Genomic DNA, 26,252 nt, shown 5'->3' on the forward strand with positions numbered 1-26,252 from the left:
TTGTAAACATACGCATATATATTTGTGTTTTCCAGAGGTGAACTCTTGGATCGTGTGTGATGGCGACATTGATCCGGAGTGGATTGAGAGTCTGAATTCTGTGCTCGATGATAATCGGCTGTTAACCATGCCCAGTGGCGAACGCATCCAGTTTGGACCTAATGTTAACTTCCTGTTTGAGACTCATGACCTCAGCTGTGCCTCACCAGCTACCATATCCCGCATGGGCATGATCTTTCTCAGGTCAGTCAGCCTATGCAGAAAGAGTTTTAAGCATTTATTTCTACCAAATTCCACCTTTTCAGTACTTGTCTTACTGGCATTTTACTTCCTCATATCTAAAGTGATGAGGACATTGATGTGGGTGCCTTGGTGAAGTCGTGGTTAAAGGGTCAGCCAGAAGAGTGTCACAATAATCTTGAAAACTGGCTGGGCGATTACTTCCAAAGATCTCTGGACTGGGTCCTCAAGCAGGTCAGCATCCCACTGCTACACAGTGCATGAAAAGCAGTCACATCTTTTATTGTTCTAAATGTTAAACACATCTTTTGTTTGGAACCTGACACAGTGGTGTCATCAGTGTGTATGCACTGAGCAACTTAGAATCTTGATCAGTTAACTTCATTTATACTTACAGTATTTATTATGATATATTTAATTGGTAACATTATGAAAGTGCAATCAAGTAACTGAAATGATTTGTGACCTTTCAGCTCAATGAACAGATCCACGTATTATTTCCTTCTAATTTACATAATCCTTACAGACTGGATTTTTCTTTTGCTCAACCAGTTTTTTTTGAAAATCTTAAAAGATCTTTGGTCCTTACATCTATATGCTGTTCTTTCTCTCTCCTCATCAGAATGACTTTGTGGTGGAAACTAGTTTAGTGGGCACAGTGTTCAATTGTCTGTCTCACCTCAATGCTGTGAAGGAGAGGGGCCAGTTCATCGTTGGTCTTTTGAAAGGTATGGGAGGAAACCTCAACCTCAAAACACGACAGGAGTTTGCCAAAGAGGTGAGGACCTCATTTTGTTCTCTTTTGGTATCAATAGAGGTTGACTTCAAGAACAGTTTTATGTTTGGATTTAAATTGTATTCATGTCTTAATTGTAACTGCTGCAAATATAAGGATGGATAACCAGGTAATGTTTGTCTTTATGTCTTTTCACTCCTGTAGTTGCTGAGCTGGGCCAGGGAAAGCCCACCAGACCCCAGAAAACCATTGGATACTTACTATAACTCTGACAGTGGTCATCTAGCAAGCTACATGTTCCAGCGTCCCGAGGGTCTCACGCTGGAGCAGTTCTCTCATACACACATGCTACCTGTGATTGAGACTCCAGGCATGCAGAGAGGTCTGCAGGGTTTCTCTCCTTGGCTCACCACACAGCACAGGCAGCCCTTCATGGTCGTAGGGCCAGAGGGTTGTGGAAAGGGGTAATTACTTCTGGATCCATACACAAAAACACATTAAAAACCATTTAGCCCTTCACAAAGCCATGATTGCTGAACAACTGTTACATTACCTTACATTATCCTGACTTAAGATCAAATGGCATTCTGTGGAAGCAATTCACAAAGGGTATTTTTTATTCTATCCTCATGTTAGCCTTCTAGTACAAAAATCACTGGTGAGGTCAGAGTGTGCAGAGTGGTTTGTGAGACAGAGGGGCTCAAATATGAATACTCAGAATGACACAATCACATAATCAACAGTGAAATCAAAGCTGCTTTTATTCAAGACTTGACCTTTCTTGTAAAGGCACTGAAAGCTCAGAATAAAGATAAAAATCTGTGGGTGTGTGTATGTGTGTGCGCTGTTTGTGCTTGGGATTGTGTACGTGTACACATCAAGTTCTGAACTGCCCCACAAGTAATTGTGTCCCTCCCCTGGGTATAAAAGAACAAGGGTCACTCACTTTGCCTTTTACACTCCACTTCTGTATCTTTCAGTCTTTTCTTTTCTCATCCTCATGCCCTGCCTCACTTTGTCTGAAACATTACTGTGCCAGTAAGGCACGGGATTTGTCAACTTAGTCTTCTGATGAAAGTACAGATTTTCTGATAATGACTGTGCATGCCCATGAACACGTCATATTTACTTTCTTTAGTTTGCCTTTGAGTCAAAGGTAAACAATTTTCTTGAGGTCCCAAAAGGCTTTTTTTGGTTAATGTGGCAGTAACACAGATTTCATCCTCTCATCCTTTCTTGCTTTCCTTAGATCAGCTTAAAAATGGATGAAGCTGAACCGTTTAAAACATTTAAGCATATGGATGAAATGTTGCCATCCTCTGCGCTCATGTCTCACCTCACATACTTTGAGTTCTTGTGTGTTTCCTGACCTTATTCTGTTCATCCTGTTCAGCATGCTCCTGCGCTTCGCCTTCTCTCGGCTGCGTTCCACCCAAGTTGCTGTGGTTCACTGCAGCGCCCAGACATCATCACGCCATGTCCTACAGAAACTGAGCCAGACGTGCCTGTTGCTCAGCTCTAACACTGGTCGAGTGTTCAGACCCAAGGACTGTGAGAACTTGGTCCTTTATTTAAAAGACATCAACCTACCCAAACCAGACAAGTGGGGGACCAGCAACCTCACTGCCTTCCTCCAACAGGTAAAAAAGACAGATAAATTAAAAAGTCAGTCAATGGCTGGATGAGTTGTAAACAGTTTTGATACAAGTGCCCACTCTCAGAAACTTAGACATTAACATTGTTTCATGTCACACCAGCAAGCATCGCAATATCACAATATCTATTAATCTTTCTACAGGTGTTGACCTATAAGGGGTTCTATGATGAAAATCTGGAGTGGGTCAGTCTTGAGAACATACAAGTGGTGGCCTCCATGTCCACAGGGGGTGCTGTCGGGACCCATTCACTCACAACCCGCTTCTCTTCTATTGTACGCATCTGCACAATAGAGTAAGTACAAAACAAGCAACATATAATTGAATACCAGTAAAACAACACTGTCATTATTCCCATCTCGCTCCGTTTCTCTCCTTGGGCTCCTCAAACTTGACAGTGATTCATTCTTGTTATCCTACTGTTCACTCCACCTGACTTTAGCTATCCAGACAGGGAGCAGCTGCAGACTATCTACTCGGCTTACCTGCAGCCAGTTCTCCAGCACAGCCTGGGCAGCCAGGCAGCCTGGGCCAGCACAGGGAAAACACACCAGCTGGCTGGGTCTCTTGTGCAGCTCTATGAACAGGTATTGCATTTGACAGGGTGTTCATTCAAGTCTATAACCAGGTTTGTAAAAATACACTTTTCCTGAGACACAAAGAACATAAAAAAGGCACAAAAAATCTGAGTAATTCCAGATTAAAACAGTCTCGATGTGATGCAAAATCACACTGTCCAAGTCCTTGTATATTCACAGATATCCATTTTAACTAATGGGTATTAGCTAAACTCTCTCCAGTCTTTTCAAAAGCACATTAGGTTTTCACATAATTTGTGCCGGTTTTATTGCAGGTACAGACATTACATTGCAGACTCTTGTGCATAAGATAACTTGATACTCAGAAATGTGTCCAGATGAATGCTGAGATTTTGCTTTCATGACGTTAGAAAATATCAGTTAAAAGAAATCTGTTGTGTTGTTATTCGCCTCCATAGGAGCTTCTTACTGTTTTATTGCAGCGACAAATGTCAGATATTCTCAGTAATTGTGACATTTTCAAGTAATTATGCATTTTTGTACGCACTTGGGGGGAATGTTTGTTCTGTTGCTATTTTGATATTGCTCTTCATGCCATTGGATTATTAGGATTATAAATGCAGCGTAGTGATAACTGTGAAAATTCAGGTGCTTATTTTTAATTGTGTCATCTTTTTACTTTTCTAGTTTTACGTAGATAGAAATGTGTAATGAAAAGGGTTTTTATCTGTATCCTATAGATATTTACTCACAGCCACTTTATTAGGAACACAGTGTTATCAGGTGATTGATGTTCAAGAAACCAGTGAGCTTTGTGGCATGGTGCTTTAATTACATGTCTGGAAGCAGACATCAGAAGACACATACATTGTGGTCATAAAGCATGTGTACAGGGTCAACAAAGTAAATATCCCCAACATCAATACCATTAATAGAAAAAACGATGGATCTGTGCTATGTTCAAAATCAGTTAAGTCATTTTTCCTCCCTGTTCTGATGCTCGGTTTGAAGTTCAGTCTATGCCTAAATGTATCAATTTGCTGCCATGTGGTTTTTTGTCTTAACAATCAGTTAATTAAGTTGATTAATAAACTGTCTGCTGAGTGTGTATAATAACCCCTTTCTGTATTTTCTTCTTTCCTGTTAGGTAAAAGCCAAGTTCACAGTGGATGACCACAGCCACTATGTGTTTACACCTTGTATTCTCACAGAATGGGTTCTCAGCCTGCTGCGATATGACCTCACTGCAGGTAACTAAAATCAAACCAAGAATGGCTACATATAAATATGTGTGTGTTTTATGAGGTTAAGATTTTTCAAATAACACGGCCCAGCCTTCTCTAAGTTAAAAACGTAAAAAAAAATGTATGTGGGGACTAGTTTGAGGCACTAGTCACTACAAATACAAAAGCAGAAGGTTAATTTAATGACCCACTTATTTACTACTAATTTCTTCGTTTATTCATATTGCTGAGTAGTAATTCAATTTTGATGCCAGAATAATACAAAAAAATACAGCCCCACAGGGGTAGTTACTCGTCTGTATTCTTTCAGCTCAGAGCCACCGTTTCTGTCTCTCACCTTTTTCCTTCTTTCCGTCGGCCTCTCTCTGATTCCTCTCTTCTCTTTCCCCAGTTCCTTTCTGCCACTCGTCTGTCTCTCACTCTTTCATCACCCTCTCCCTTTGCTGTCCTTTCATCTCTCCTTCTGTCACTCTTTCTCTCCTTCTGCAATGTGTTCCTGCTGTGATAGTGAGTCCAATCATTTATTTTAATTAAACACGTCAGCAGAGAAACTTCCCTTTTCCTGTCCTCATCAGTTTTAACTTTCTTTTTTTCTTTCTGAATTTTCTGCCCGGTTTGCTGCTTACCTTCATTTTGGTATGTAAAAAAAAAAATCCTTCTTTATATTTCTTCTGTACCTGCGGTGAATTTGAGCTTGAATAGAGTCCTTTAGGCAGTGTTGTCTGTGCTTCCTTGTTTTGTTTGATGTGTTTTAGAGGTGATGAGTTGATACTGAGACTGGATACTGTCACAGATGCTAACATACCACTTTTACAATTTCACGAAAATGTCAGTGTAAAAATGCCAAAAAATAACATATCTTTGAGGCCATTTAGGAACATCTGTTGCCAATATGTAGAGTATCCACAAGAGAGCACTGACAAGTTTCAGATGGATGCAGCTTGTGGAGCCCATTCTGTATATACTCAGAAATGTACAAATTGGAATTGTATAAATTAGAATTGATTTTTTGTTTGTTTTTGTGGTCATTGCTTTTTTGTTAAACATCCAATATTAATTGTTCATATTAGCAAATATCAATATCGGTGTTTGCCTCAAAACTCCAAAATAAGCGAGGATTTATTTGCCTTACTGCTGGTGGCAGAATCATTATAAAGTGGGTTTTGGAAATTAAAAGTCATGGGAATTTAAAAAAAAAATGCATGAAAAATTTACATTTAAAATGTTTTTTTCCTGTAATGGTTTTTTGAATTTAATTTGCTAGGAAAACCCCAGAGACAGAACTGTGTCTGTGTTTGTCACTGTTCAGTATTTTCAGTGTAATTTGCCAGGCACTGTCGAAACCAGTGTTCTATGGTACCACAAATCTGGCTTGTCCCTCCAGTTTTCAGCAAGTAGCAGTCTGCTGTTTTGTGGGGAAATTTATTACATATGTGTGATCCAGGGAGGTGGTTTTGTCATACTGAGCACTGTCAAAAACAGCCCTTTGACTCATATTAAATCCTGAGTAATATTGTGATTACTATGAAACTAAATGCCAGGTTTAGGCAGACTAAAATTCGTATTGTATATTTAATGTATAAATTTGGCTCACATCTGCTATGAGGTCACCTAAATATTTAAATTATGAGGGAAGGGGGGGGGGTGTCTAACAAAATGAATAAATCTTTATTTGTGTGTAAATGTGTAAAGGTCTTTTTTTTTTTACTATATTCTGTTAAGTCTTAATTGATATATGTGTGTGTGTATCTCACTTGTTCCCTTTAGCTCAATCTAATGTGACAGACAGCGTGTTGGAGGTGGTAGCATATGAGGCCAGGAGGCTCTTCAGAGACCGACTAGTTTCCTCCAAAGACCTTCACACCTTTGATAACATCCTCTCCTCCATCATACGAGGGGACTGGGGCTCTGATGCTCTAGATAACATGACTGGTATGAGATGGCTGAGCTCTTGCTTCTAATTCATAAGCCCAATATTAGGTCTGAGCATGAAAGACTCTATTACTGATTGAGTCTTTTAAGCAGTTAATGTCAGTATTACTGGCTGGGCATGTCTGAATGAAAGCAGTATTTGATGAGAGCGCTTTTTGACAGCTCTGCATATAGATTTACATGTGGCAATATCTCTGTTAATGGTCTGTTTTGAATGATAAACTAGCATTATTGATTTTTTTTCCATTTGCTTTGATTGCTTTCAGTGTGTCAAGAGAGCCAACTCTGTGCCTAGTAGTATGTCTTATTCACTGATTGATAGAGTTCTGAGATATCTTCTGGATAATACCAGAATGACATCTAGTGTTGTCCATGTTGTACACAAGCTTTACTTTGGACGCTGTGACGTTAAAAAGATTAGAGTAAAAGACAAACCCTGACCCTGCCGTTACTTAACCAGCTCACTGTAGTAGCAATAATACTATGTACTGTGTTTAATAATGTGTTTTACAGCAGTCTGGAAACCTGTGAAAAGAGGTAGCTTTTGCTAGCATTTGTTATTAAAATAGCACTGAAAACCCTTACAGAGAAAACTGGCTCAGTTACAAAGAGGCAGAAAAATCAAGAACATGTCTTGGCTGCTACGTAAATATAATATAATACCATATCTGTACGCAAGGCCCTTGAATGTGCTTAACAAAGGTGTACAGTTCTCGCAACTATGCAGCACAGACAGAAACTTAAAGGATAATTGACCTTTTCATCACATCGGCTCATGAGGCTAGGGTGTCAGGTCAAGAACCAACTCAGTTCAGCCAATAACGTGTACAAAGCTTTTAAATCCAGTCTGCATTTTAATCTAATCAGCGTGAAGATTGCCTTGTATCCCCAGTGAGGAACGCCTCCCCCAGACTGTGGCCACCTCGAAAACAGGAATTGCAAACTCAAATTTCTTGTGCACAAGTTGCTTATAAAAGCACAAAGTAAATTTGAGAATACTTGTTGATGAAATTTGATGTCTGTTTGTTTGTCACCAACATTGTGCAACAATTACCCAGCCTCATTTCAGGAAATCTGGTGAAGATGTGAATCATGGGCAAAGGAAAAACCCATCAAAGCTGATTGCAGATCTGGATCACTTTCTTTGAACTGACAAAATGGGCCATTTAGCCCTGATGGTGGATGCACTCTCTGCACTTCTGTGTTTCATACACAGTTGATTGCTAGTACAACACTGTCTATGCAGCACTTATATTTTTTCTTAGACAACCTCCATGTAATTTAACATGTCCACTAATAGTCTGTCATTTTGTCTGTTTGCAGACGGTTTCTATGTGACATGGGGAGCGTCTGAGGGGGCTGTGACTGCTCCTGGCCAGTCTCTGCCTCCTCATGGCAAACAACTGGGACGCCTGGACTCTGTTGATTTAAAACAAGTTATACAGAAGGTGCGCAGTAAGAGACTGTCGTTAGACTTGTTGGATTAACTGTGCACAGAAAGGTGTTTACACACAGTGATACAGCAACTATAGGGATTTTCCCTTTATTCTTCTTAGCTACCACACTGATATGGCCCTTATGTGTAAATGTGCTAATACAATAAATCATCAGTATATCAATAACATTTTAGACAGGATGCATTAGTGTCATATTTTGCTAAAAATGCCTAAATGTTTTACCTAATTTAAAGTTAAAACAATGGTACTGCCACTTTGCTTTAGTAAATTTCTAAACTCTTGTTTTTGTGCTTCTGTTTTCATCGTCGTGTCTCACTCTGTTTGCATTTCTTTGTCTTTGTTTTCTTATTTTCACTTCATTGTGTTTGCTGCTGTGTACCTCCTTCACCTGTGTGTCTGTTCCTCGTCTTCCTCTAGGGAGTGGTGCTGTACAGTCGAGATAACAGAGAGCTGGATCTTCTCCTGTTCTGGGAAGTGTGCGACTTTGTGTCCAGGGTAGATCGGGTCCTAAGCAGACCTGGTGGGTCTCTGCTTTTGGCAGGGCGGAGCGGAGTGGGTCGGCACACAGCCACGTGCCTGGTGTCACACATGCACGGATACACGTTGTTTACTCCCAAAATCTCCCGTGGTTACACCCTGAAGCATTTCAACAGTGATCTCAAGACGGTAAGTGGATTTCCTTTATTAGATTTTATCTCTTTATCTGGTTCACATTATACTTTAATAAATTGCATTTGCAAAATGCTCTTAGAGATAATCACACGTTACACACTAATCCTGCAGGCTATACGGTTCCTATTCTGAAGAACTCCCTGTCGAGCATTTGTGTGTTTTTTCAGATTGAGTGACACCTATAATTACCATTAAACATGAATAGTTACTGATAAAAGAATTTTCTGTCATTTTAGTTGATTTTTATGCATTAAATCAGTACCCATTATCACAGCCATGTTGACAGATGTCTCACTTTGCAGAGGTTTAAGCATAAACTATGTAATCTCAGCTGGTGGCACTATATAATATATTTGTGTGGATACTGTGTGATTAGGTGATGCAGCTGGCAGGTCTGGAGGGGCAACAGGTGGTTTTACTATTAGAGGACTATCAGTTTGTCCACCCAGCTTTCTTAGAGATGGTGAACAGCCTGCTCTCATCAGGTATGTGTTGTGTTTATTTATGCTCTTGCCTTATTTTTATATTATAGAAACACGAGTTTTTGGGACTCAGGAAGTTGTAGCTTGATTTAAGAGTTAATGTTTAAACTGTTATTGTCACACTATAAATCTTAAACAGTATTTGCAATATATAGCTGTGCTATGGTTTTAGATGGGTTTATGTTCTCTTAGAAGAATTTTTGTTGACCTTTGGTTTTAGTCAGACCAGAATTTTTCTTCCTGCTCACAGACTTCATGCTAGGCTAACCATCCCCCCACTCCAGCTTCATTCTGAGCAGACAGATTTGAGTGGTTATTGGGTGATATTGTTCATTTTGCATATACAGTCTTGTCAAATGACTTTCAGCTCTAATTCAAGGGGTTTACCAAAAGTATTTCATTTACTGTTTAGGAATCACATTCCTCATTTTCAGAGTCTTAAAAGTAACTGGACAAACTACCATAATTTTAAATATGAACATTGTAAACTATATATGAGATCTGCATTTGAATATGGATCATGCACTCAAGAATTTTGTCAGTTGTAGTTAAGTTGTAGTTCTAATGTATCCCGGGGACATTTTTCAGGTGAAGTTCCAGGTCTATATACCCCTGAGGAACTGGAGCCACTCCTCTCGTCACTGAAAGATGGTGCTTCCCAGGATGGATTCACTGGACCTCTCTACAACTATTTCTCTCACAGTCAGTACTGTGGTTTTATTGACAGCATGGTCCCTCTCTGTCTTTCTGTTGTTCATTTTTTCTTCGTAAGGGCCACTTCTCACTGTAAATCTCTATTATATGTGACATTTTGTTACAGAGATTGTTTTTTTTCTGTTTTTCTCCTTGATCATATCCGACTGTGTTCTTCTGCTTCATTGCTGTGCACGGTTGTTGGTACTGTACAAATGGTGCAATGTCACAGAGGTTGCTGCTTGTGAATCAAATCAATAACCATTATTGGCAAAGTAAAACCACTAAAGAGCTTACTCCTCAACTTTTCTTTCCAACTCTGCCAGATACGAGTTAATGAAGATGCTGTTAGTGATAATACCGATGCCTGTCATTGTCCCACACCGTGTCCATCTTTTATCAAAGTTTCCTGATGAATTCCCTTCACCACTGTCTCACATCCCACTCAGGAATCCAGCAGAACCTCCACATTGTTCTGATCATGGACTGCTCCAACTCTAACTTCACCATCAACTGTGAGAGCAACCCAGCTTTTTACCGCAAGTGTTCTGTCCAGTGGATGGAAGGATGGTCTGAAAGCAGCATGAAAAAGGTTAATATTAGAACAACAAGATCAAAATCGACATTAAATCATCAGTTGTTAATAAAGCTCACACTAAGTGTTGCGTATGAGATTTGCAATGCACATTCCTTCCAACCTTTTAAAGACAGACCTGTGTAATTCTGCTCTACTAATGTCTGTTGACCTAATACAGCAGCCCTAAATAATGAATTGTTTTTCTGTCATTGTTGGAATTTTAAAATTGAAAACTTTTTTTTTTTTAACTTTACAGGTTATTTTTAAAAACCAAGGTGTTGCGGTCATTTTTGTGCACACATCAGTTGTTTTATAGTCAAATCTGGTAAACCTAAACATGTTGCTTGTCAGATACCCGAGCTGTTGTTGGCAAAAACTGAACAGGGAGGGGAGGAGACCGACATAGAAAAGGGCAGCAAGAGGAAAAGCTCAGGTAAGCACATGAACATTAAGTCACAGTTCATGAATGACTGATGGTCTCTGGACTGCTTGTATTTGCTTGCTTTATCCCTGTCATTTTCCTGTTTAACTGGATTGCTCTTCAGTGTAGTTGATTTTTTTAAATGTTTTAATTATTTACCTTCTTATCATTACATAATTTCATTCTGTATTAAAATGTTGTCAGATAGCTGATAAATATGCGGATGCAGAATTGTGTACACGCGAAGCTATCACCTTTACAATGTGAGTGACTTTGAAATAGGAGTGATGACAAAGTGCATTTGAGCCATTTTATAGTTGTTCATGCTGTTGGCATGATTAATCACATTGAAAAACGTAAAAAATAGAACTGGTCAATGTTGTTTAAACAAATAAATAGAAAATAAATATGGGACTGATTATGTATTTATCTACAGTGTAATAGTACTCACAGACTTTGCGCAACATTTTTTGAAGCACCTTTGGCAGCAGTCAAGTCTTTTTGAGTATGATGCTCTAAGCTGTCACATCTATTTTTGGGCAGTTTCTCCCATTCTTTGTTGCAGAACCTCTCAAGCTCCATCAGGTTGGATAGGGAGGGTGTGTCGATGCACAGCCATTTTCAGATCTCTCCAGAGATGTTCAGTCGGGTGTGGGTGTCTGATTCCCTTCAGACATGACTCTCGGCATTCAGGCCAAAGAGTTCAGTCTTTGTTTTATCAGACCAGAGAATTTTGTTTCTATGGTCTGAGAGTCTTTCAGGCAAACTCCAGGTGGGCTGTCCCCTTACTGAGGAGGGGCTTCCATCTGACCAGTCTACCATGAAGGCTTTTATTATTATTATTATTATTTATTTGTTTATTTTATTTTACTCATATTTCCATTTAGTCACTACCATGCGATAAATTAAGATGAATTAGCTTATTGTATTAATAGTAGTAGTAATATAAGCTTATAAGCTTATAATACTTAGACATATTTAATGCCTGTATATTTTTACTGCAATCAGAATGACTTTATATCAACTTTTTATCTTTGTGCATCTTTTTTTTTCCACCTGTGACTCTCAGGAGGGTCTGGGCAGGGGGATCTGTGCCGATTGTTCTTGATGGTCCATGAGTCATGTCGCGAACATGGTGCAACACCTAGCAAGTACATGGCCTTTCTGCATGTTTACACCGCATTATACAGTCGGAAGCAAAAGCAGCTTACTACAAGACAGCAGCATCTGCAGGTAAAATTGCAAATGTACCCTGTGATACAGAATTAGAAGTAGTATGACTTTTACTACTTTCGTTACGTTTTTCACAATTTTCCACAAATACACTTTGTGATAGTTGACAGCTAAAGGTAAGAAGCAACTTATTTTTGGAACAACTGATGAGAATTGTTTATCCTAGACTTGAAAATCGATAGATCTACACATAAAATAGCTCTTGATTTGACTTTTAGTGACGATGAGAGTTTTAAAAGAGCCTTGCGGTGAAAACGACACACAGCAAATAAAAGACATAAATTAGCGAAGTTATTCGGTTTGTGGAAGTGTATCCAGCCCTGCTAGATGAGCTTGGGCCCAGCATCCATCCTGTGTAGTATTTTATTTAAAGTTTTACTGCAGTTTTACACACCGATATGAGAAAGTACAATTACAAAGCAACTGTAAATGTTGTTGGTAAACATTGCACACACAAATTCCATTGAATCTGTAAGAGGAAACAAGTTTGAAATTACTTGTAAAGTAATACATGTTATGTCTACAGGCAGGTGTTTCTAAGCTGAATGAAGCTAAAACATTGGTTGATGAACTAAAGAGGCGGGCTGCAGAGCAGAGCGAACTGCTGAGGACTAAACAACAGGAGGCAGATTCTGCCCTGCAGGAAATCACAACCTCCATGCAGGTGTGTATGTCTGTGCTGCTGGTGCATTGTACGCTAGTGATTGTGTATTGGGATGTGCGGGTGGGTGTATGTGTATAAATGTGTGGCTCAGGACAGCAGTCCTGCAGGGTTTCATGTCTTTTCTAACTTATATCTATTCTATGTCTGTCTATCCAACTTCTCTTCTCTTCTCTTCTCTTCTCTTCTCTTCTCTTCTCTTCTCTTCTCTTCTCTTCTCTTCTCTTCTCTTCTCTTCTCTTCTCTTCTCTGGCTTTCTTTTTCATCTGCATTGCATTATACAAGAAACTTTCTGCCTTTCCCTTGGCAATATCCTCCCTGCTGTGAAGACACTATTTATTTAGTTTGTGTACGTATGTGTATTTGTTTGTTTTGTGACTTTCCTTTCGTTCTCATCTCCTGATACCCCCATTTCCATTTCCTCCTGCTGGGTCTGTCTCGAGGATGGATGGTTGGATGGATAGATGTGTGGAGGGGGAAAAAGGAGATGAACCTTGTTCATTAGTTATGATATCCTTCTATCTTTCACTCTGTGGGGATTGGGTTTGTTGAGTTAGAGGGAGGGAGGAAGAAAGGAGACAAGAGAAACAAAAAAAAGAAAGAAAAAGAAATAACTGTCAGAGGAGTCAGTTTTGCAGAGTGATAATTAAGAACTAGACTCATCCCTTTGGTCTGTAGTAGCTATGTCGCCTGTGGGGATGGAGACAGCAGGGAGGGAAAAGCGAGGAACACTGGAACAACGATGGGAAGAGTGTAAACAAAATAGATGGAAGACTGACTGAGGCTTGGCGAAGATGGAAATATTAAGAGAGCCGTTAAGGAGGAAGGAAAATAAGATTTGGAGCAGAAAAGGGGAATATATGTGGCATATAGCAAGACCTGGAGCCTTGACGATGGAAGAATTATAGGGATGGAAAAAAAGTCAATGGTGGGATTAGCTTTAGATGAAAATGTGATGTGATAAAATTTTCAGGTTTGAAGAGGTCAGAGAGAGGACCTGTTGCAAAATGATGCGGCCAAACATTTGTCCTCACTGCTTTTTCATCATCAGTGTCACAATATTCCTTAAAAAAATCCTATAGAGGTAAAATAAAATACAGATGATTATATAGAAATCATATATTCAGCTGCTAAATTTCAGTCCTGATTGAGTACATGCTAAAAACCAGTTTTTTAATCTAGTGTACTGAACATTTTCTTTATTTTTTGGGTTTTCCAGAATGCCAGTGACCAGAAGGCAGAGATGGAAAAATTGAAAGGGAAAATGGCTCAAGAAGTGTCCAAGATTGAAGAGAGGAAAGCCAAAATCGACGACGAGCTGAAAGAAGTACAGGTAAGTCGTCTGGTGCCTGTTTTTGCGAGCATGCCCATTTCTGTAAGTTACGAGAAAACATCCCCCTTTTCAAGGCTTGCAATCCCCATTGTGCTTATCCTTCACGTACTTGTGCATCTCTCGCTGCCTTTTCCCCTGCTGCCCTCTAGCCTTTGGTAGATGAAGCAAAGCGTGCAGTTGGAAACATCAAGCCTGAAGCGCTGTCTGAGATCCGCTCCCTCCGCATGCCTCCCGATGTCATCAGAGACATCCTGGAGGGGGTACTGAGGCTGATGGGCATCTTTGACACCTCCTGGGTCAGCATGAAGAGGTGAGAGAAAAGAGACAGGAAGAACGTGTAAAGGGATGGATAGGAAGATGAAGAGTTACCCTGTTGGGAGTAATTAAATTGATGAGGATCTTCAACACCTCTCGGGTTACCAAAAAGAGGCATTAGGAGGTGATGAGGTGTTAGAAGATGGGTGGGAAAGAAGAAAGAAAAGGGAAGGGTAAACAAAGCCTTTCTGCACTGCTAATGAGCGAGTGTAGGTTGTGTGCAACTGTTCATGCTTTAATTAAGGAAAAAAGGCTCATATTTTAGGCTTGAATTAACATTAAACTCTCTGCTTTATGGGTTAATTTTATCTCTTTCTGATGATTTCATCTGTGTTTGGCTTTAATGTTGAACTCACACATGAAAACTCCTCTCTTCTCTAGCTTTCTAGCTAAACGTGGTGTGAGGGAGGACATAGCTACATTTGAAGCCAGGAACATCACTCCTGAGATTCGCCAGAGTGTGGAAGAGCTACTCAACAGGAACAGAGCTTCTTTCGACCCTAAGGTCTGCCTACAATAGTAGCAGAATCAGAATTAGATGTACTGTTGGAGGTTGTTATTACAGCTTGATGGTTTTTTGTTGTTGTTGTTGTTGGTTTGTTAGTGTGTTTGTCTTCTAAAGAAGTTATTGTGGCTGTTTTACTGATTTGTAATGCTGTTGTTGTTTCATTCAGAATGCAAAGCGTGCAAGTGCAGCAGCTGCTCCTCTGGCTGCCTGGGTCAAAGCCAATGTCCAATACTCCCGCGTCCTAGAGAGGATAGAGCCACTGGAAAGAGAACAGGCTGGACTTTTGGAGTAGGAAAACACACAAACACAACTCTATAAAAGACCGAAAATGCTTTCAACCTGTAAAACGCTGTATGTTTAAACAAAGCAAAAAACAACAAAGTAGAAGTTCTTGATTAAAAAAATTTAAAAGTTGGTAAGTTTCGTAAAGTAATTTTGATCTAGATTGTATTCTTGTAAACAAACTTGTGACCACTGACTTCATCTAATTCTACTCAACTCTAACTCACGCTCAGTTTCTCGATGCTACACATGCACTAAATGATACATAAAGTAAGTCAATAAATCAATGCGTGTGTTGTATGTGTCCAGAAACCTGAGGAAGACTGAGAGTAGGAAGAATAAACTAGAAGACCAGCTCAGCACTGTTGGAGCCAAAGTCAATGAGTTGAAAGAGAAGTATGCATCCTTCCTTCACCAATTAATCCTTCTATACTGTGTAGTTTGTATTGTGCTTGTGGTTTTTGTGTGCCGTTGTCTTAAATTAAGATTAGGGTTGTAGTTTCTTTTAATCTCGAACTGTTGATTTGTTGATGCGATGATGAGCCACCTAAAAATGAACAACAACAGCAACAAACATGGGCAGACATTTACCAGCCTCAGTGTTTACAACATCAGAGCGCAACAAAGGGTCGAACTTCACACTTTACATTAGTGTCACTGAGCTCCCTGCGCTCTGTCCTCTTTAGTCTTCAGTTTTCCTCCTCCTCATCCATGTTCAATCATACAATACAATCATTTTATAACCGAAAGATGTCTTACTTTCACTACACTCATTTTCAATATGAATCTATCTGCTGTAAATGTCATAGAAGAAGCCTTGCCTGTTATATTTACAATGCATCTTATCATCTTGGGTAAATATTACATTACATCTGCTTTCGGTTGGCTTTTCTTTCTCCTTACTTTCTCTGCAGGTTTCAGTGTCACACTGCAGAGGCAGCTAAGTTGGAGGCTGATGTGTCAAAAGCTCAGGACACGATCACTGCTGCCCAGCAGCTTATATCACAACTGGACGGAGAACACACACGCTGGAATGCACAGGTAGTTTGATGTATGGGTGTGATGATATATGTATTGGTGTGGGAGGTTATACACATTTACTCAAAAAGAGGCTCATTTACCATGTAAGAGCAACAGGAGCCGTGAGTGTCTAAGAGCTCGTGGGTGGGTGGGTGTGTGTGTGTGTATGACAGGGGGGATGGATCCCGCTGTCTTGGGTCCCTTCTGGCTGTTTTTACTCCTCTCCACAGCATCTGTCTGCACCTTAATTAAAACACTCAATCTCTTCCTGACACGCTCGCTCGTACACACACCCTCAGTCCCACCGCCTCCCTCAAGGACTACACCAGAGAGCCAGTTTGCTCTCCACTCACGTATTACCATATACTCTCACGTGTACACACTCACACACTTCATCCCTAACTCTTTTCAACGCTGTACAGTAGCTGTAGGTCACTATACATCAATACTTCTAAGCCGTTTTAGTGTTTCACAGGAAGGGAAAACCAATGAGTCAGGTGTACACAGCTACAGCGTAAGTGAAACAGATGCAAGTTTTTAAGTAGGATGTATTAATGCAGTAGACTAGAGATCTCAAGGTCATGAAAACCTGCAACCTCAGATGTGGATATAAGTGGGGAAAAGGGGTTAGCAATTAAGCCTGATGTTTAAGTATTTTCCAGAGATGTGCGGGTGCGCCCGTGTTCCCCTGACATGCTATTAAAATACCTCAAAGGAATCCTGATGATCCTGGAAGTCTTTACAGCTGTGTCAGTAAAATCGGTGCAGAACAGCAAGTGTGTTCCAGGTCCTGCACTTGTGGGTTAGCATTTTTTCGTCTAGTTAAACATTTTATGTCGTCATTTGGTATTTATGTCTGTGTTTAGTATTAAAGAGTCATTAGGAAAAAAAAAACAAAACAAAAACCAAACATGTTCTGCATACCTGGGTCATATTAGCATCATATGAGCAATGTACCAACTTCCGTTCTCTCCTTGCTCCACCTTCTTTTCTCACATCCATGCCTTTTCTCCTGATACTGCCCTTCACTCTAATGTCATCAGTTTTCATACTTTGTTCACCTATCTGTATTTTATCCTAGATGTCCGAGATAAAGAATGAGTTGGATACGCTCCCTGCTAGAGCCTTGCTTGCTGCAGCCTTCATCACCTACCTGTCTGCAGCTTCGGAAGACCGTAGACGACAGTGTCTGGACTCATGGATGGTTCAATCTGGACTACAGAGTAAATATATCACTAGTTCTTTTACCACACTAGCAACAGCATATGCCAAGTCCTGTCCCAAGCAGCCTACTCAGACACCGCTACCCACACACAACATAATGGACTCTGCTGTTACAATATGGAACATACAGACTTTACAGCTTCAAGGTCTTCTCAAAGAGCTTGTTTGCCATTTAACTAAATAAATGGTAATTTTGCAATTTTTAACGATGTTATGTTTTAATCCCAGGCTCAGAAAGCATCACAGTACTTGATAATCCATGTTGTAACTTTAATTGTGTTTTTTAATGATATGATACTACATCAATTATCTCTGTGAAGATTCTCAGTCATCCAGGTCATCGTAGTCAAAGGAGTTTGCAAAGAAAAGCGTCTGGACTTCTTTAAGTTGCTTGAAGACGTTTCACCTCTCATCCGAGAAGCTTCTTCAGTTCTAAGGTCAAATGGCCGGAGTAATTAGGACCCTACACCACCGGGCAGAACATGTTCCCTCTAAGCCTGAGGGAAAAAAGAAGGAACACACACATGTAAAGGAAGCACTGAAAACATGTGGTTATCCTAACTGGGCATTCATAAAGTCAGCAAAGAGCCACAGAAAAGAAGATCAGACACCAGCGAGGGAGGATAAGAAAGACAGACGCAACAACGTTGTCATCCCCTATGTAGCCGGTGTATCAGAGAAACTCAGGAGAGTTTTCTCCAAGCACGACATCCCAGTGTACTTCAGACCCAGCAACACACTCAGACAGAAACTGGTTCACCCGAAAGACAAAACTCCTAAACACAGACTGAACAACGTGGTGTATGCTGTACAGTGCAGCGAGGAATGCCCAGACCTCTACATTGGAGAGAACAAACAGCCACTTCACAAGCGCATGGCACAACATAGAAGAGCCACCTCCACAGGACAAGACTCAGCAGTCCACCTGCATCTTAAGGATAAAGGTCACTCTTTCGAGGATGCCAATGTTCACATATTGAACAGAGAGGACAGATGGTTTGAAAGAGGAGTGAAAGAGGCCATCTATGTCCACTGTGAGCGACCATCTTTGAACAGAGGCGGTGGTTTACGACACCAACTGTCTGCCATCTATAATCCAGTTTTGAGTTCCCTCCCCAGACGCCTTAACGCCCACTCACATCCTGGGCCATCTGACCTCAGGAATTCACATGACAAGGTGGGGCCAGGTTTCACAATGGGCTCACCCGAAACCCTGGCTGATTAGGTCCCACACCCGCTTTCACACCTTGGCGCATGTGATTAGAGGATCACCAGGGGGTCCTTCGTCCCTCCTTGGGGGGGATACTCCCACTGGGTTTAAATCTGGGACTCTCGGCCATTTGACCTTAGAACTGAAGAAGCTTCTCGGATGAGAGGTGAAACGTCTTCAAGCAACTTAAAGAAGTCCAGACGCTTTTCTTTGCAAACTCCTTTGACTACATCAATTATCAATACTCCAGTAACTGATCTCCTCTTACGTTCATATGCATGCAGTGAGATTGTACACGAAAAGCACTAATTATTATCTCAGTGGTATTTAAACTGAGGTATGGTGACAATAAATACAGATAAAGACAGAAGCCTTTTTGTTGCGTGTTTCAGAGTTTGACTTGCGATCGTTCCTGTGCTCGGAGAGTGAACAGTTGATCTGGAAGAGTCAAGGGCTGCCATCAGATGATCTCTCAATGGAGAATGCACTGGTTATACTGCAGGTTAGACTAACATTTCAAATCTGCGTCTACAACATGACACAGGGATTTACTAAATGTAAACACTAATTTCAGTCTCTTTTTGCCTACTTTATATAAAGATATTATTAATACTATTTATGCATTGGCTTGCTTATTTAACGTAATTGTATAAAATATTTAAAAAGACATCAAATTACAGTACAGACACAGCATTTACATGATAAAGCAAGTCTAGCTGTACCGAAAGTTGTGTCCTTGTTGTCATACGTCTGTGCTCCATTTGGTTGTATCGTGTTTGTGTGTTGTTCTTATCATCGCCACCTCCAGATCAATGCACTCAAGTTGAAGGTAAGAAGTCCATCATTCATCCTCGTAGCTGTTTCCTCCATAGCTAGTTTATTTATTTAGTGTTTCTTTATCTCTCTGTGTTTCTCTTTTGCTTTTGTGTTTGCCTTTAAAACTAGTGAGAAAGAGATGTGCTGGTCATTTTATTAGGTACACCTAGAGAGTACCAGGTTTGATGCCCTTTCCCATCGGAACTTTCTTAATTCTTCATGGCATAGATTCAACAAGGCACAATATTCCCCAGAGATTTTGGTTTCTGTTGACATGCTGGTTGATTTCAGCACATATGTAATGCAAATCTCACGCACATCCCAGATGTGCACTATTGGACTGGGATGGTGACTGCGGAGTCCATTTCAGTCATGTGAACTAATTGTTATGTTCAAGAACATATGTTCAAGAACATAACAATAAGAAAGTTTGAGATTGTTTGACCTTTCTGACATGGCACGTTGAGTTCGCGCCATGTGGTTAGAAATTTGCATTAAGGAGCAGATGAACAGGTGTACCCAATAAAGTGTCGAGGGAGTATGTGTACACATACACTCTCGCAAAAATGACCTATAGATCATGTTAAATTTTGGGGTTTTTGGAGACATCAAATGGTCTGCTCTCTCGCTGAATGTGCCGTAACTACTTGTGGGCAAATTGTCAGTGGTTTCATGTACAAGACTTGTAGATTATTTGCCTCACAATAACATGACTTCTTTCAACTGATTTGTCAGGCTCATGAGCATTCACAACCATTTTTTTTTCTAAAGCCATTACAGATCTTTTTATATTGCTGCACACTTCAGCTGGTACAAGAACAGTGGACCCCATCCTGTTAGAGGTTTCAAAAACACTGGTTTCAACTTTCGCTATATAAACAGACTGTAATCATTGTTGTGTATGTGAGAGAGAATAAGAAAGACGTGAGAGAAAGACTCCTGTACCTGGTATAGGAAGGTGGTGTTGATTGGTAAGTATGACAGCACTGTGATGGAGCTAAACTACATCCATACACACATGCAGTGCACATCCATCTTCTTGGTGAGTTGTGTGCTTTATAAGTAAAACTATCCTAAAACAACTTCAGCTGAAATGTCCTACTTTCTCCTTGTTTCTGACTCAGAGTGTTGCTTGTCCATTCCTGATCGACCCATCATCCCGAGCTACAGAGTGGCTGTGTACACATCTCAAACAGCACAGACTAGAGGTTATCAACCAGCAGGTAACAACACACAATCAGTAACATGTGTCATGGAAAGGAGGGTCATTAATCTTAGATTTTGCGAACTCTTGTGCACACACTGGTGATGTGCTTTGTTTAAAGCAGTTAAACCTCATTCTGTTCTTTCTTTGTCTAAGTTTCCATTAAACTTTCTTGACTGATCAGTTTCTTCTTGTCTAATGAATCAAAGTTTAGTATATCTTAATCATTTAGGAGCAAGCCTTAACCATACTTTGATCAGTCCAGGTAATGATTTTAGCAAAGAATTATGATGATTACATTAATTAACACTGGTGTCTATTACTCATCACTTAACTGCTACATATTAATTACTGCATTAGTATCATTAATTACACTGAAAACACTCTTTTGTATATGCATTAAAATTGTTTGGTTTTTGCTTAATAACTTGTTAAAACTCTCTAGACGCTCTAGATGTAAATGCTATGTTTAGAAAGAAAATATGAGATTTATTCACCTTCCAACTGTAAATTATTTTCTTTTTTGTCTTTTTTTAATCACAGTCGTACTACAACTATAATTACTCTTCCATCCACCACATACAGGAGAGAACTGTGTTACCATCCACCTCTAAAATTTAATGTAACCTCTTTGTACTGGGTGTCTGTGTGCCTTCTTTCTATAGGATAATAACTTCATGACATCCCTAGAGCTGGCAGTCAGATTTGGAAAAACCCTTATCATCCAAGAGATGGATGGAGTTGAACCTGTGCTCTATCCGCTGCTGAGGAGAGACCTAATAGCACAGGGTACTCACATATTCTCACAAGCACAAACACCAATTTCATACAAAGTTGGGCTGAAGAACTCTTTTGGGCATAATTCAGAGGCTTAAGAAACCTCAGGTTGCTGACTACTCACCTCTATCCGGGGGCTACTTTTCTGCAGCGTAGTGAAATCCCATTCTGAGGGATATTGCCTCAAAGTTTAATTAACCAATCCTGACTAGTGCATTGGGCCATCACAGTACTTCTTCTCACTCTCAAAAGCCTTACTCTGTAAAATATTAAGTAAATCAAATAGTTAAACATTGACTATTCATGTTTTATTTTATATTCAGACAAGACCTTTCCACAATACAGTCACAGTAAAAAGAAAGTTAAAAGAACTCAGCCAAAATGCAGAAGCACCCTTCATTTCTCTATAATGTACTACAAAGTTGCCAGACTTGTAATGTGTTTTAAGTGGTCTTCAGTGTTTTAGTTTTGGACATGTTTTTTTTCCATTTTCAGGCCTTCAATCTTACCTTTTTTTTTGTTTGTTCGGTTGCTTAACACTGACCTGTGAATCGTTTATAGATGACTTGATAAAGAACCAATTAGAAGTCTTGTGCAAAAACACATCATTTGTATACATTTCTTATGAAATGTCTGTGTCTGTCTTTATGAAATTAATCTATGAAAAATGGAAAAGATAACACAGTTTGACAATCATAAACAATAATATTTTTCTACTAAAAAAGGTGATTATTGAAGAGCTATTTGCTGATAACTTGGCATATATCAATATGGTGTAGACTTTGTCATTAAACAATTTGAGGAAACTACAAAGCTGATCAAAAAAGATGAAGTAGCAGGCTTTAAAAAAACCCAGCCTACACCAGATGAACAGTATCATAAAGTCATGTCATCAAGAAATAGAAAAAAGTATCCAGCAAAGACCTGACACAGGACCTCAGAGATGCATCTGGCCCTTCAGTCAATTCATCTACTGTTCACTGACGCATCAGCAGAAGTGGTCTCAGTGGAACGGTGGCAATTAAGAAGCCATTCTCAAGGAAGGCAAAAAGGGAGAAAAGGCTGAGCTACGCTGAATTACTCAAGAGCTGGACAGAAATCAGTGGTAACAGCTCTATAAAACACGGTGGAGGCTCTGTCATGGTTTGGGGCTCAATTTCAGCCAGTGGTGTTGCGGATCTTATCAAAACTGATGGAATTACAAACATAGAAAAGTACAGTCAGATCTTGATCTCCCTGGATAGAAAAACACTGAGTGGATCACTATCAGTCATTGACTCCCAGAGCCCGGAGCTCAACATTGTTGAAGAAGTGTGGGATCATGTTGAAAACTTGAAGAGATCACAAGAATAACCCTTCCCAGAATATTGCAAAGCAGCTGCTGCTTCTCTAAGATCATTGCTGAACATTTACTCCTGGCATTGTGCTAACACACCTGAATGCACCAGACCTGCAAACTGCCAGAGCTTCAGCTTTTATAGAGGTGCTCACACTTGCTGATGATCAGCTAATCAAGTGAATTTGATTAAAGTGGTCGGTACTCACGCTCTCAATTCCTGTGGAAGCAGTTGTAGTTTGTTTAAATTTGTATGTTGCCAGTTGTAAAGCCTGCTAAAGATCACATTGTTTTTACTACATCCCGATACATAAAACCTTAGAATTTAAAGTGTGTGTACTTTATTTTTTACCAAACTGTAGATAATGATTGAAAGCCAGTAGATTCAAGCCTTACATTTTGATAGTGAGTCTTGATGTCAGTGATATTGATAACCTATTAATAACTTGCTCCTGACTTACCTTTTTTTTCAACAAACGCGTGTGAAACTTTGTACCATGTCCATTATTTTGAGTGTGCCATTCAACAGGTCAGGTTAGTTATATTTTAAAGAATTAATGAGCATACTGTGGGCGAGCATTACAAATGAAAAAGAAAAGTGTGAACGAAGGAGATGGTGGATAAATAACAATAAGTGAAAAAGAAAACAGGTTTGCTGCATTATCACACTGTGGTACATAAGAAGTAATTGCTTTCCGTGTGTCACTTCTCATTATTTGTACAATCACAGAAATAGACCTTTCAGGTAAAGTGTGGTAGTTTCTCAGTAGGAGCTCACTTATTGATTTTCCTTGAATTACCTAGTCTTTGTTCCTTGCCTTTTTAGAAAGAAAGAGCTTGGAAAGAGAAAGAGCAAATTAGACATTTGAGTTTTGAGGGTTTTTTCTGTATGCATGAGATAAGATGCTGTAGAACCCTGGTGTTGTCTCATTTAGTGTCCACAGGTTTATGCAGATCTAACACACATGAGAAACATGCATGCACTAGACCTAAATAGCTCCTTTTTTACACAGTGATTAGGCTGTATGTACATAATATGTTATAACATCCATCCATCCACCCGTTTTCTTTAGCTTAAGCCAAATGAATTGTATGTAGTAAAAATATCGCCAATTAATAGTCCTGAAAATATCAAAATGGTGGTTATTTTATCCTGAAATGCCTGAAATATTAAATATTTCAGGCAGCTCCATAGGAAAAAAAAAACATGCAATGCATTCCTTTGGTCATTCCATTTTATGCATGAATACTCTTTGAAATTGTCTTACAAAATTGGAAAAAAAAGCCACCCAAAAATACAGCCTGTATTCATACACGACTGGTTTTGAAGCATCTTATATGGCTAGTAATACTTTAGTTTCTCCTTTCAGGTAATTGTATTCCAATCACATATATAAAAAACAGAGGTTGAAAACATACCTGTAAAAATGATGTGTGATTCATAAGGCTCTGAATCATCCAGGGAGAGGCGGTTCGCTATTTGAAGCAGAATTGGAAAGAGCGGGGGCAGAGACAGTATGCGAAAGGGCAAGTTATCCACTTAAAAGTGGTGTTGAACAAGAAAGAAAAAAAGTGCTGAGACAAAAAAGTGACAGTTCTGCACTGCGGACATCTAGACGACAGAAGGGGAAGAACGTAGAGGGAGAAAATTAAAAGGACGGAAGGTAGGATGAAGTTAAAAGTTGATATGATACAAAGTATCTTGCTAAGAGACTTTTTTTGTGTCTACGCTGACACATTTGCACACATGCAGGTCCTAGATATGTGGTCCAGATAGGGGACAAGGTTATTGATTACAATGAGGACTTCCGTCTCTTCCTGGCAACGCGGAATCCCAGTCCCTTCATCCCTCCTGATGCCATCTCAGTGGTTACCGAGGTGAACTTCACAACAAGCAGGGCAGGCTTGCGGGGACAGGTAACCCATTCAACCAGCACACAAATACAATTGCATATAAACTGTACAATGCCAGTAATTTAAAATGTGCCTATTTAGCATAATCATGTCCGATAATAACTTTAAAGTTAATAACACAAATACATGGGATATGTACTTGATGTTGCCACACAGTGTGCACACTGGCTCTTTATTTGTGTGTCTGTATGTTAGCTGCTAGCCTTGACCATCCAGCAAGAAAAGCCAGAGCTGGAGACTGAGAAAACAAGGCTACTACAACAAGAGGAAGACAAGAAGATACAGCTGGCTCAGCTGGAAGAATCATTGTTGGAGGTACTCATGCTAACATATCTATAAAATCTAAAAAAAAAACCAAGTAATTTTTGAAAAAAAGAAAACACCTGAATAGAAGATAAAAGTTTACATTTCAATCATGTGTTGATTGCTTCACACCAAATCTGCTTTGGTGGTGTGCAGAAGCAAATTCGGAATTATGTCAGAGCCCAAATACCTGTGTCCCTGAATGTGGAGATGATGATTTCATGTTGGGGAAACCTCATTTTCTTCCAGTGTGAATGCTCAGTTTTCTCTGCACTGCAGATCTTGTTTTTGCTCCCACCCACTGATGAGGACTAAGCCTGAGGAGGGTATGGTAGACAAAATAGAACGGTGTGTACAGACTGAGCAGGAGGAGTTGCTGCTGTCGCGATCAGTTTCCCTCCCCTGAATGCTGACGCATATGTCTGATGGAGCACTTCATCATAACCAGAAGCTGTTATTGCTGAGTACTGAAGTTTAGCTCAATGACTCTGTGAAAATTGACAGACTGAACAAATGGAAACTTCGTGGATTACAATGTATCCACTGGAGGGACTGCTTTCTGATGATTTAGCCTCTGTAACTAGTGATATCTTAATAATCAGTAACTGGGCCAGTTATTGTGTATTCTGGTCATTGCAGACAAATATGAAAACAAAAATTACTGACGACACAGTGTGTTCATTTTGTTCTCAACACAGATCATTTTTAGATTTGAATGGGCTACAGCCAAAGCCCATTCAAACCTTCTTCTGTCCGACTACTTGAACTGCAAAAAGACTAAAAACAGAAAACAAACCTTCCACCATCATCATCATCATCATCATCATCATCATCATCATCCCATCATAGTTTAAAAAACTGAAAATATCCATTGAGGAGAATGGGCAGACTGCTTTGAGTTGACATAAAAGCAACAGTAACTCAAATAACCACTACATCTGAACTAGAGGCTGAATGCGCATCGCTCTTCTTTAACGTTGCTAATTTGGCAGCATTATATCTGCTGCTTGTGTTAGATTTGTGCCTCACTGCTACACCATTTATTGAAATTGGCACAGGTAGTCTATCCTGCAGGCATGTTTGGTCCCTCTTAGCCAGGAGGTTGGCCATGACAGATGTCCACTGTGTCTTGGCATTGAATATCTCAGGCAGGCTCTGACAGATGATGTTTGCATCAACTCCAGCTGTATGCCATTAACTGAGAGGACAACGAGGCTGGCCTGGTTTGACAATACTTTACTGAGGCTGACTTGCCTTTTTCAGGGGTCCCTGCATGTACCTCCCTCTTTAGCTACTAAACACCACAAGCTTGCTCAAGGCCATGCTGCCCAAAGCAGGAAGAAACAAAGGGATGGTGGCTCCTGGAGCCACCATGCCAAGCTGCTGCTTATCCTCCATTGTAAGCATCAATAAGGATGCACTATCTGTTGGAGCCTCAGGAAAATCTTTTTGTTAAGGAAACAGAAAG

General features: G+C 39.9%; 1 protein-coding gene across 3 annotated transcripts in view; it reads left to right on the top strand.

The window, feature by feature from the left end:
- dync2h1 (dynein cytoplasmic 2 heavy chain 1) overlaps nt 1-26,252 on the top strand; it is a 115,907-nt gene that overhangs the window by 32,307 nt on the left and 57,348 nt on the right. Inside the window, exons 44-73 of one of the 3 annotated variants that reach the window (XM_025898120.1) lie at nt 36-243; nt 345-474; nt 863-1,018; nt 1,181-1,440; nt 2,370-2,616; nt 2,775-2,926; nt 3,074-3,218; nt 4,318-4,420; nt 6,200-6,346; nt 7,670-7,794; nt 8,221-8,469; nt 8,852-8,960; nt 9,546-9,659; nt 10,100-10,242; nt 10,579-10,660; nt 11,718-11,881; nt 12,408-12,545; nt 13,762-13,875; nt 14,025-14,185; nt 14,572-14,695; nt 14,865-14,986; nt 15,290-15,376; nt 15,895-16,021; nt 17,082-17,223; nt 18,827-18,936; nt 19,243-19,263; nt 20,375-20,473; nt 21,120-21,243; nt 24,321-24,484; nt 24,677-24,796. In XM_025898120.1, the coding sequence (XP_025753905.1) occupies nt 36-243; nt 345-474; nt 863-1,018; nt 1,181-1,440; nt 2,370-2,616; nt 2,775-2,926; nt 3,074-3,218; nt 4,318-4,420; nt 6,200-6,346; nt 7,670-7,794; nt 8,221-8,469; nt 8,852-8,960; nt 9,546-9,659; nt 10,100-10,242; nt 10,579-10,660; nt 11,718-11,881; nt 12,408-12,545; nt 13,762-13,875; nt 14,025-14,185; nt 14,572-14,695; nt 14,865-14,986; nt 15,290-15,376; nt 15,895-16,021; nt 17,082-17,223; nt 18,827-18,936; nt 19,243-19,263; nt 20,375-20,473; nt 21,120-21,243; nt 24,321-24,484; nt 24,677-24,796 (4,187 nt within the window). Of the gene's footprint in view, nt 1-35; nt 244-344; nt 475-862; nt 1,019-1,180; nt 1,441-2,369; nt 2,617-2,774; nt 2,927-3,073; nt 3,219-4,317; nt 4,421-6,181; nt 6,347-7,669; nt 7,795-8,220; nt 8,470-8,851; nt 8,961-9,545; nt 9,660-10,099; nt 10,243-10,578; nt 10,661-11,717; nt 11,882-12,407; nt 12,546-13,761; nt 13,876-14,024; nt 14,186-14,571; nt 14,696-14,864; nt 14,987-15,289; nt 15,377-15,894; nt 16,022-17,081; nt 17,224-18,826; nt 18,937-19,242; nt 19,264-20,374; nt 20,474-21,119; nt 21,244-24,320; nt 24,485-24,676; nt 24,797-26,252 lie in introns of all 3 variants that reach the window. The other 2 variants (XM_005474647.4, XM_005474648.4) reach the window with 2 other exon arrangements.

Source organism: Oreochromis niloticus, linkage group LG14, assembly GCF_001858045.2.
Source record: "Oreochromis niloticus isolate F11D_XX linkage group LG14, O_niloticus_UMD_NMBU, whole genome shotgun sequence".
NCBI lineage: Eukaryota > Metazoa > Chordata > Actinopteri > Cichliformes > Cichlidae > Oreochromis > Oreochromis niloticus.